The 12,321-nt window shown below is 25.7% G+C and overlaps 3 protein-coding genes across 4 annotated transcripts in view; 1 reads left to right on the plus strand and 2 right to left on the minus strand.

The window, feature by feature from the left end:
- The window catches only part of LOC130672262 (receptor-type guanylate cyclase gcy-28-like), a 205,751-nt gene extending 194,487 nt beyond the window's left edge, over window positions 1–11,264 (minus strand). The window contains exon 1 of the mRNA XM_057476718.1: window positions 11,098–11,264. The gene's annotated coding sequence lies outside the window, so the exon portion shown is untranslated. The remainder of the gene's footprint in view (window positions 1–11,097) is intronic.
- Window positions 1,028–4,944, plus strand: LOC130672265 (DNA-directed primase/polymerase protein-like). Of its 2 annotated transcripts, XM_057476722.1 has the most exons (4): window positions 1,028–1,638; window positions 2,318–3,120; window positions 3,493–3,688; window positions 4,040–4,936. In XM_057476722.1, the coding sequence occupies exons 1-4, from the start codon at window positions 1,267–1,269 to the stop codon at window positions 4,049–4,051; spliced, it is 1,383 nt and encodes a 460-aa protein (XP_057332705.1). In that variant the 5' UTR covers window positions 1,028–1,266; the 3' UTR covers window positions 4,052–4,936. The 2 variants fall into 2 exon arrangements, with proteins under 2 accessions (XP_057332705.1, XP_057332704.1); XM_057476721.1 differs by having other exon boundaries at window positions 3,493–4,944.
- On the minus strand, window positions 5,006–10,758 carry LOC130672264 (stAR-related lipid transfer protein 7, mitochondrial). The gene is made up of 6 exons (XM_057476720.1): window positions 10,132–10,758; window positions 9,052–9,203; window positions 8,271–8,539; window positions 6,868–6,995; window positions 6,647–6,786; window positions 5,006–5,806 (listed from the first exon to the last, which is right to left on the minus strand). The coding sequence occupies exons 1-6, from the start codon at window positions 10,545–10,547 to the stop codon at window positions 5,376–5,378; spliced, it is 1,536 nt and encodes a 511-aa protein (XP_057332703.1). The 5' UTR covers window positions 10,548–10,758; the 3' UTR covers window positions 5,006–5,375.
- Window positions 11,265–12,321: the final 1,057 nt, after the last annotated feature.

The raw sequence follows: 12,321 nt of genomic DNA on the forward strand, positions 1-12,321 counted from the left end.
TTTAAGTTCAATCTTTATAATTTTTTGCTTTACCATAAGCTAACTTTCGAAGTTATATATATAAATTTAATGATACTGAAGTTTTTCGACGTCTAAAAATTTTTGGATTTTTTTCAAAACGATAAGTAATAAAAAAAAAATATTTAAAAAAATTGCACCCGCAGTTCATTAAATTTTCTACATGTGCATATTTTTATTTTATTTTTTTTTCTGTATTCAACTTGTTGAAAAAAAATCTGAAAATTTTTAATCGTCTGTTAATTTCTGAATCATGATACTGAAGTTAGCCGACGTCCAATAATTTTTGGATTTTTTTCAAAACCATAAATAATAAAAAAAAAAATATTAAAAAAAATTGCACCTACAGTTCATTAAATTTTCTGCATGGGCAATTTTTATTTTATTTTTTTTCTGTATTCAATTTGTTGAAAAAAAAATCTTAAAATTTTTAATCGTCTGTTAATTTCTGGATCATGATACTGAAGTTAGCCGACGTTTAGTAATTTTTTGATTTCTTTCAAAACCATAAATAATAAAAAAATTGCACCTATAGTTCATTAAATTTTCTACATGTGCATATTTTTATTTTATTTTTTTTTCTCTCTTCAATTTGTTAAAAAAAAATCTGAAAATTTTTAATCGTCTGTTAATTTCTGGATCATGATACTGAAGTTAGTCGACGTTTAGTAATTTTTTGATTTTTTTCAAAACCATAAATAATAAAAAAAAAATATTTAAAAAAATTGCACCTATAGTTTATTAAATTTTCTACACATACATATTTTTATTTTATGTTTTTTCTGTATTTGATCTGTTGAAAAAAAAATTTGACAATTGTTAATCGTTTGTTAACTTTTGAATCAAATTTAAAGTTCCCGCCTTTAGTATATACATTGCGCTCTTCCTAAAAAATTTCAAATTGTCATTGAAATTAATTTTAACAACCGTAGTAAAAAAAGAAAACTACATGACCCTCGCATACAAACAAACATAACCGCGATTCAATATTTTTTTTTTAACCAACGTATTTTTATAGAATAAAAAAGAACGGGCTTGAACTTGTTTGCTTGTCAGCTGCTCAGTGAACTCCAAATTTATTGACTGCATATTAATTTTGGCGCGATAATAACCACGTGTTACTCAACTCCAAAACAATAAACAACAAAAAGTAAATAATTATAAAAATAAATAATTAAATAACAACAGACTATTTATTAGTAAACAGAGTTAAGTATAAATGTTTAGATTGTAAAGCAATAACTTGAAATGTCACAAAAAAATTCAAAGTTAAGTCCGATACCGGCAACAAAATTCTACAGCAGTTGCAGTCAAGTGAAAGAAAAAATAAAAGATATTGAAGATCGTAATAAGAGTTATCATTTAATTAATAATAGTAATTACAATTTAACTAAAGAACGAATGCCCCAGAGTTTATTAGGACCAACGCAAGACTGGGCTGAATTTTACCGGCAAGCAGAAGCACTCGAGCTAGCAGATGCTAAATCAACAAGTATTAATATTCTACTGACATTTGTTTACGAACAACCAAATGGCCACCGTAAATTTATTGTTGCACATCCAGAAGTTTATTGGTGGTATTTTAATCGCGCACTGCCTGAAAGACGTTGCACTTATGAGGTAATTATTTATTTTATCAACTATCAAAATTTATTTATTTATTTTATTTATTTAAATTTTAAAATTTGACGTTTAATTTCCAATTTATTAATTAGATGAAAAAAAATATTTATTAAAAGCTTTGAGGATAAATAATTAATTGGAGTTCTACTGATGGTTGCGTAATTAAAATTTTGAAAAATAATTGACATGTTTATTAACGAAATATTTAAATCTAATTAATTAAAGTAAAAAAAAAATTTTGTTTATAATCTGAGTCAATTAATTGGAGTTTTGATGATAGAGGAAATTAAAGCTGTGATTAATATTTATTAATTAGATCTTTAAGAAAAATTTGTTAATTGCTTCAATGTTAATTAATTGAGTTAAAAAAATTTTGTTAACAAAAAAATTATTGGAGTTTAAAATAAAATTTTGTTGATAAAAAAAATTAGATTTCGATATAAAATTAATTTAATTTAATTAATAACTTGAATTGTTAAAAAATAATTAATTAATAATTTAAAAAAAATTAATTGTCAGCTCCAATTAAAACTTCTATTAAAAATTTAATTCTTTAAAACTCCAATTAATTTATAATTCAAATTTATTTGAAATTTCAAATTAAAAAAATTTCTAAATAATTGTGGGGGTTGTTAATTAATTGATTAAGTTAATAAAATATTAATTTTAATTACAGGTAATACCGGAAGGAAATCCCTGCTGCCTATACCTAGACCTCGAGTATCAGAACGACTTGAACCCAAGTAAAAATGGTCCACACATGACACAAACTCTGATCGAAATAATAATCTGTTACTTTCTCAAGCACTGGGGGCTGTCAGTCACTAAAAAAAATGTTCTTAATCTCGACTCAACTACACCGACTAAATTCAGCCGTCATTTAATTTTCCGTATCAAAGACACAGCATTCACCGACAACATAAACGCCGGGCGTTTTATCAAGTCTATTTGCGGTGATATCGAGGAGTACATCGCAACAGACGGCGTTGCATTTCACGACGTCCTCAGTTACTTTAAACGTGAGGATTTAGAAGAATTGTTTATCGAAACGGGTAAACGTAAAAAATTATTTATCGACACTGCTGTGTACTCGCGCAATCGTCACTTTCGTATTTATAAAGCAACTAAGTGGGGAAAATTATCTCACTTAGTAAGAGCTAAAGACTGTAAATTCAAACCGATAAAAGAAAATCGTGACAAAGAGCTAGAAATATTTTTAGAGTCACTGGTTACTTATTTTACAAACAAAAGTGATTTGCATTTGTTGGAATTCACTGATGAAAGTGGACCAGATTTGATAAAATATGAGCGCAGTACGCAATTTAAAAATCCATCGCAACTTACGCGCGATCAATATCAATCATCACCTTATCCTGCTATTGATAAATTTATTATGGGAATTGTCAAGCCTGGAACTATCAGAGTATCGAAATATTTTGATGACAGACAGAAAATTGCCTATGAAATAATTGGCAACAGGTAATTTTATTTTCTTATTTAGGGAGTTCATAAAATACGTCACTCAAAATTTTACCTTTTTAGACCCCCCCCTTTGTCACCCCGTCATATTTTCTGCGATCCCTCTATCAATTTTCCATAAATTATAAACCCCCCCTCCTCTTTATGACGGAATTATATATAGAAATATTTATATATTTATAAATATGAAACGAATGACTTTCTATGGTGACAAAAAAATAATATTTAAAAAAAACCGCGAAAATTTTCAAATTCTCTTGAGCTGCGAACGTCAAGTTTCCTTAGACACTCATAAGTACGGACGTATTTTATGAACGTCCTCTTGTTGGATTTGAGTTTATATCATTTTATTTTAATTGATTTTATTTATAGATACTGTGCTAATGTTGGCAGACAACATAAAAGTAATAACGTATACTGGATTGCTGATTTAAAAAATAAAATTGTTTATCAGAAATGTCATGACCAGGAAGACTGCGCTGATTTTAAATCCGAGCCGATACCATTTACTGATGAGTTGTGTTTTATGCTGGATGAAGATGACGATGATATTTTCTTTAGTATCGACGTAAGTTGCTATGATGATTCAAATTTGTCGGATCATAATCATAGCTTGTAATTATTTATGAAAAATATTTATAATTAATAATTTATGGTACCGAGGGTCGAATCCTCGCGGGATAAAATTTGAGTGATTTAAATATTTTGTAGAATTTTTTGTAATGAAATTTTGAAAAAATTTCACTCAGTATTAGATAATTATTATTATTGTTAATATTATAAATTAACTGAATTTATAATTCGAGTTACGGAAAAAATTGAATTATTTTGAATATTTATTTTTTATAAATTTTCTTAGAAAGAAAATTTCTATTGTTAATGAAATTATTTAATTAATGGGTTACATATTTTTTGGCAGGCTAAAAAATGAAAGGAGTATCGATGAAAACCAGATAAATTTTCTCGAGTAATTTTAATTTTTTTTTTGTAAGTAAAGATTTTTTTTTTTTTTTGGTGTTAAATATTTTTAAAAACTTGTAATAATTATTTAAAAATATAAATCAATAGTCTAAAAATATATGACCCGTAAAAAAAAATAAAATGTCTAGAAATAATTATAAAAAAAAAAAGTTTTCTGTTGAAAAATCAAACAAATTATAATAATTTGTAATAATTACCCGTGTAAAAAAAAAAAAAAATTCAAAAAAGTTCGATAGGTGGAACTTCTACACTTGTGACAGATCAGAATCTCGAGCGTAACTTTTGTAATTTTGAAAGTAAATAAAAAAGTTTGTCTGGACTTAATATATGAAGGAATTTTGAGTAAAAAAATGTTTCTAAAATATTTTTTACCCTCGTTCCGAAAAAGTTCATATTAGAAACCAATAGACCCATAAGAATCCGAAAACTTTGATTAAAAATTCCGCAAATTCAAAATTTTTAAACGTTTTCGAATTGAGAGTAAAATATTTTTATAGTAAAAATATGTTTTAAAAATGTTCTTTTTTTTACTCAAAATTCGCTCATATAAATTCCTCGTTAAATTTTTTTTTGCTTTCAAAATTTCAAGTCCAAAAAAAATTCCACTCGGTTCTAATCCATCTTAAGCCTAGAACTTTTTTCTGCCGAATTTTTTTTTTTTACGCGGGTACTTACTAGGAAAAAATTCCAATGGGAATTAAAAACTTTTCCATGAAAATGTTTTTCACAAAAGTCAAGCGGACTTAGAGTTTAACCGTAACAAAAATTAATTAATTAATTAATATAATTAAATATTTTTGTACACTTGAAATAAATAAAATACTATTTAATTAAATAATTGTCATTATTATTTATACAGTACGATACATTTATCGTTAATTCATTATTAATTACTACCTACAATTTACTATTATTATTATTATTATTATTTACACATTGAATCAAAAAAAAATACTACAATCAAAATATATAATTATGTATATTAAAATAAATCTTGTTTAAAACAAAGTTTAAAAATAAAATATATACTCAATTTCCAATTAACCCGGATATCTCTTTAAAAATTAACATTTCGTTATCTTCTTAATCAATAAATTCTTAATAAAAATATCAAATATTATCATATATTTACGTATAGTTAAAACGATTTGTACTATTAATTATATAATTATTATTATTTTATAAATTACAATCTAATTTGCGGAGTAGATAAATAAATCTCAACTATTTTCGTCGCTAACTGAAAAGTCACGCGTCGAAAATGTATACAATTGTCATGCAAACAATTTAGTAAGAAAAATATATCTAAGATAGCCGGTTTCTTTTTCATTTTGTTCTAAATCTTTATCACTTACTTTTAATAAACTTTCTTCATTTTTATCAGCATTAACACTTTCACTATTATTATTATTTATATTTTCAGAAGTACTATTACTGATAATTGTATCTATCGCATCGTTAGAATTAACCTGATTTAACTTATCATCAACATTAATAATATTTGACTCTGTATCAGAGTCACTACTGTGGAGATTCATAAAAACTTTACTGTCTTCGTTAGAATTATCGTCATCAGCTTCAATAACTTCCTCATCTTTATCTACAAATATACTAGCTGATAACAAATCTTCTTGTTGTTTTGCGGAAATGTAACTTTTGTAATCTTTGGCTGCTTGTCGCATTCGACATAAAAAATCCGGCAATCCTTTAAATTCATAAATAAATAAATGATGTTAATATATATAATAGTATATTACACAAAAAAATGTACTATATAAATTGAGAAATAAGGAATATAATGACTAAGTGATCAGTAAATACTGTAATTATAAATAGTAATCCTTTCATTTATAATTAAAACATAAATGAGATTTGATAATCGTAACTTAGATGTGAAAAATTTATGACACGTATTGAAAAATTTATTGTTTGGAATTTTAAAAATTCTCTATAATGAAACACAAGCTCCGGGTTGTAATTTTAAAAAGTCATTTTTAAGGTTTATTATTTTCTGTGTAAAAATCTTACAGGGGATTGAGATTCAGATTTTAATTAGTAAAGTTACTTAAATAGAGATTTGTTGATGCGTTTAAATGATTGATTACAAGCAAATCCTGATGGCCAACATGACTCCGCCAAAGTAAAAACTTAAAACTTAAACTTTAAAACAATAAATTCTATTTATTTAAAGATATTAAGTTTTCATTTTTTTAATATAGCGAAGGGAAAGGGAGCAAAATCGGCCACGTAATTTTCTAAAATCTATACCAGAAAAATAACAGACGTCATGGAAAATTTTGGCCATAAAAAATTTGAATACAAAAATTAAAAATTTTAAATCAGCCCGAAAAATTTTTATTAAAAATTTCTCAACTAAGGCGGCATTTATTTAAAAATAAAAATTTCATATCCTCGCGTTGGTAATAATAAAAAATATTAAAAAATTGTAACTATCTTCGAACTGTAATCAGTTTAAAAATTCTGATATTTATATTTAGACTATGATAAGTTTTTAGTTATATAGATATATTTTAAAATAATTTACCACTCAGAGCGACCCATGCAGTAACAGCAGACGGTATATTAACACCAGGGTCATCAAAATACGTCAATCCAAATTCAATACCAGGCTCAGTAAAACTTTTTATTGGTTTAATTACCATGTAAGACCAGTACGAAGTAACCCTACAATATATTCTTATATTTATTGACTTTTCCATCCAAAAAATATGTGATTAATAACAAATAAAATATTTGATCAGTTACCTGTAAGTGTCAGGTCTATTGGGTGCATCCGGATGATCAGTAACTCGACTAACAATAACAACAATATTTTTCTCTTTATCTAATGCCCACCTGCGCTGATAAACGTAATCTCTGTTTGAAAATAATCTCTGAAAAATTAATTAATTATTAATAAGCAAATTACATACCCGTCTTTAAATAAATAATGATAATAACGAGCAACCTGCAGTCACTACGTGACTGCCCAAATATCACTACTAAATCTATAAAATACGCAGAAAAAAAGGATTTTTTGCCGCAACATAATTTTAATTTGTACCAAGAAATTTAATGCATTATCAATTAAGGGCATTCTCAGACGATGCCCCCCACTTTTTAATAATATGCGATGACTTTGAAATGTCATAACCGTATTAAAATTTTATAAATTAATTAAAAAAAAAATTAAAACCTTAATTGAAAAAAGGACAACGTAGTCGTGATTTCGTTGAGATGTAGAATTTAAAAAAAATTACTTACAATTGATATCAATTGTGAGTTAAACGAAATTTGTTGAATAAATTTTAGCCGCCAAAATTTAAAAATTCGAATCATAAAATTAACATGACGATTTTACTGAAATTTATTTAACGAATTTTGTTTAACTGCTAATTGATGTCAAGTGTAAATAATTTTTTTCAAATCTATATAGCGGCGAAATTACGACTACGTTGTCCTTCTTTCAATTAATGCTTAAAATTTTTTTTAATTAATTGATAAAAATTTGATACGCTTATGACAGTTGAAAGTCATTGAAAATTTTTAAAAAGTGGGTGGCACTGTCTGAGAATAGCCTTAATTACAAAAATTGTCTTGGGGCGAGAAAAAATTTTTTTGGCCAAGAAATGATTCCTTGCACCAAGTAATTTTTTCTAGTTCTAAATAAATTTTCGTTTTCAATTCACAATGCAAAAAATTTATTGGGGTAAGTAAAAATTTTCTTTAGGCGAGTAAAGATTTTTTGTGCCAATGAATCCTTTTTTTTTCTATGCACACTTTTTTGGCTTTGAGAAGCTTCCTAAAATCAAAAGGGAGCATAAAAATCTGTCATTTGGAATAAGTAACGCGATATAAATAATATAGCTATATATTCAGTGACATTCAGTCATATTTAGTGACAGAATAATTAAAGTATTAATTGATTTAAAGAAAATGAATACGATCGTCTTTTTTCCCGCGTAATTTAAATGTAATCCGAATGATATAGATAAATATATTTATCTCAATACTTGGCAATTAAAAAGAGTTTAAAGTATGAAAAGGCACAAATTCAAGTCAAGACCTATCTAATGATACCAATTTCAATAACATTAACTAATTCTATCATATAGATATGGCGGGAACAAAATTTTCCTTATTCTCTTAATAATATAGAAGATAACTACCGGCCATATCATTTCCCAATAAATAACATCAGTCCGATGATCTTTGGCAGACAGAGATTTTGGATCAGTATCAATAATCTCCAGTTGTCTGGCCGTTGGATCCCAAACTTTTCTATAGTCAACATCAACTTGTACTTGTAAAAATTCTTCAGCAGTTACGTCGGAAAATGTACCGAATACTTTGTACGCATACATTCCACCGGAATTCGGTTCTTCTTTACGCCAAATCAACATGTCTTGTCTTTCAATAAATGGCTCCCATTCGTTATCTAAAATTTATATTTTCATTGTAATAATAGTAATAAAATTAATAATAAAAATCATGTCAGTAAAAAATACCTTTTGTAAAAAAAAAAATTATTAAATATTAAATAAAAAATTTTTCCTGATAATGAAAACGGCAGAGATTGAAAATTTTTTTAATTTTTATTTTTATTTAAAAATTATAAATCATAAAATAAATTCTTTGGATAAAAAGTTTGCAATTGAATCAAGATGATAAAAAAAAATTACTACCTGGCAAATATTAAGAATTAAGAATATTTTTGTTGAAAGTTTTTTTCCTACTGAGAGAAAACGAAAATTCAGATTTACGTAAATCTATCAGAATTTATATCAATCTAACGAACAAAGTTGATTGATATCGATAGAGATCCATGCAAACTTATAGATCTGAGTAGATCTGAAAAATTTTTTCTTCGTATCGATATCAACTTTGACTTATAAAAAATAAATTTTAAAATTTTAAATTATCTGCTGCTTTCACTACAATTTTTTTTACCATCTGATTTATTTATCGATGACTTTGAATTATTGCACGTACAATACGAAACATTGGGCTGTTTTTTATCAATTATCAATCGTAAATTACAATTTTCACATACTACTGTTGTATTACGTAGTTTGTGAATAACTTTTATTTCGTCGGCGTAACTAGAACAAATAAATAACAAAATTAATGATACAAATATATGATTTTTTAGATAAAAAAAATTCATGATACTGAAGTTAGTCGACGTCTAATAATTTTTAGATTTTTTCAAAAACGACTAAGTATAAAAAAAAAAATATTTTAAAAAATTGCACTAATAGATTTTTTAATTTTCTACATGTGCATTTTTTTAATTTGTTAAAAAAATAATCCGAAAATTGCTAATTGTCTGCTAACTTTGAGACCATAAAAAAATGATACTAAAGTTAGTCGACGTCTATTACTTTTTAGATATTTTTAAAAACGACAAATTATAAAAAAAAAAATATTTTAACAAATTGCACTAATAGATTTTTTAATTTTCTACATGTGCATTTTTTTATTTTTTTTTAATTGATTTGTTAAAAAAAAAAAATCAAAAATTGCTAATTTTCCACTTATTTTGAGATCATAAGAAAATGATACTGAAGTTAGTCGACGTCTAATAATTTTTAGATATTTTTAAAAACGACAAATTTTAAAAAAAAGTATTTTAAAAAATTGCACTAATAGATTTTTTAATTTTCTACATGTGCATTTTTTTAGTTTTTTTTTTTTTTAATTGATTTGTTAAAAAAAAAATCAAAAATTGCTAATTTTCTACTAAGATCATAAAAAAATGATACTGAAGTTAGTCGACGTCTAATAATTTTTAGATTTTTTTTAAAACGAACAGAAAAAAGTGCACATAGTTTTTTAAATTTTCTACAAGTGCATATTTTTTTCTTTTGTTTTTTTTTATTGATTTGTTAAAGAAAAAAATCAAAAAATTGCCACTTGTCTGTTTACTTCAGGATCATAAAAAGTAAACTAAATTTACATAAATAAATTACTGTATTAATATTAAAAAATAAAATAATTACCAAAATAAATATATAATTTATAAATTACCTGTAAAGTTCATTGTCAGTAATACGTTCTTGATCCCAATTAAACATCGTAACACCAACAGCACTAATTAAAATTTCTTTACCATTGCGCGTTAAGCATTTACGCCATAGTTTAAATAATTTTTTAAACAATAAACCATCCCAGAAATAAGGATACAAATGATATAGTTTTAAATTGCGCTTAACGCGCTGTGCCGCAATGTATTCAAATTGACGATGGCATAATCGGGCAATTACTATTGACTGTTCTTTAAACCATACACTTAATTTATGGGTGTAATCACGATATTTATTAATACTATTGCGATTATTATTTAAAAATCTACAGTTTTTTGGTACTAAAATACTGCAGGCTGATTTATGAGGTAATTTGTAGTTTAATAAATGGATGAGTTTAGATAAATTTGATGTATACATTTTAGTTTTATACGATTTATTAATTTATTTACTTAGTAAGTTAATTGGGTTTATGTAAAAAAATATATATATGTGGATTTTATTTATATACATGTATATAATTAGTGTAAGTATTTATATGTGTATATGTCACAGTATGTACATCGTTAAGACAAGTATTTAATTGGAAGTTTGTTAAATACTTATTATTTATTAAATTTTATTATAAAAAATTACTAACTACCTCGTGTTTTAGCCAAAAAATATGTTACCACACAAATATATATAAATTATTATATATATTTTAATAATAGTACAGTGTATGTTGCCCAAAAGTTATAAAGAATTTTATTATTATAGATGTCGGTACTGGTGAACATTTTGAAATTCGCGCGGAATTTCAGCGCAAAACAAGATGGCAGCGTAATGATAATTAATGATAAAATAATTAATCGGAATTAAATAAATAAATTTGGAAGATATGTAATATTATGAGATCATTCGAGATGATTTTTTTAAAGTCAATATAATTATGACAGATCAATAAATTTAAAAATTATTAAAAACTCACCAAGAAGTTGGCATTGGCAGGAAAAATATTTTATTCATGGAACACTTGAATTTAATTATTAATTATAATTTTATAATTCAACACTAATTAAAATTATTAACTCACACTATGCACTGACACTTTGAACACTTATTACTCACAACACTTTTCACTCACGACACTTTTGATCGAAAAGAAAATAAAAAAAAAAAAAAATTAAATACAATTTTAAATGGCGGCAAATACTCACGACAAAAGAAATTATTTTTACACTAAACTTTAAATGAAAGGAAAAAAAAAATAATTAATTTACTCAGTTAATCACTCAAAATTTTTACATTCACTGATAAATGAATAAAAATAAATTTTCAATTGATAAATCTGATTTTTAAAATAAATTATGAACGACAACAAACGCCAAGAACCGGACAGTGTTGAAGCTGACGCGAAGTGATTCAATTATTTTTGTGATTTATATTCAAACTTCTAAGAAAATTATTATCACTGAATGTTTAATAAGTGGAAGAGAATGTTTTTATGCACAATTTTTAATTAATTACGTCGTAGAAATAATTTATTTGTTAATTAAATCGCGGACCCGAAACTGCACGTCACTGTCATGGCGGCGAAACAAAATTTGTGTCGCTAGCGCTGCGTCTATCGCAACGGACATGCGCAGTAGAAAACAGACGCTTCGCTGTCATGCGCAGAAGCCTTAAACTCAGTTAGTCTCCAGCTTGATTGTCGCTTACAGTTGCCGTTGAGCCTCGTTAAAATAATTAGTTTATTAATTACACAACTCAGTTACACATGTCTAATTACTCTAAATAAATTATTTAGTGGACAGTAAATATTTTTATATAATAAATAAAGTGTGACAATAAATATCAGCATTTAAATAAATTAAATTCAGTGTTTGCGTCGTTTTCGTGTCATTGTACGCCGGGCTCGTTGGCGTCATTTTAATTTATGAATTAAAGTAATTAAATGTCCGAGTTTAATTAAAATTATTATCGTCAAGTGATTCTCAGAGTTTTTTCATTAATAAGTCGCAGTTATTTTATTTTTTCCGTATATGTTGGTAGCCGAAGTTTATTAAATTGTGAGAGTGCTAAGAAGGCCAGCTAGCGGTTAGAATGGCGGCAAAAGTAAGTTTATTTAAAAATCATATTTCTTAAAAACTGTCAAGAATTAATTATGAGTCTGAAGTTAGCAGACAATTAAAAATTTTGGATATTTTTTTCA

Source organism: Microplitis mediator, chromosome 7, assembly GCF_029852145.1.
Source record: "Microplitis mediator isolate UGA2020A chromosome 7, iyMicMedi2.1, whole genome shotgun sequence".
NCBI lineage: Eukaryota > Metazoa > Arthropoda > Insecta > Hymenoptera > Braconidae > Microplitis > Microplitis mediator.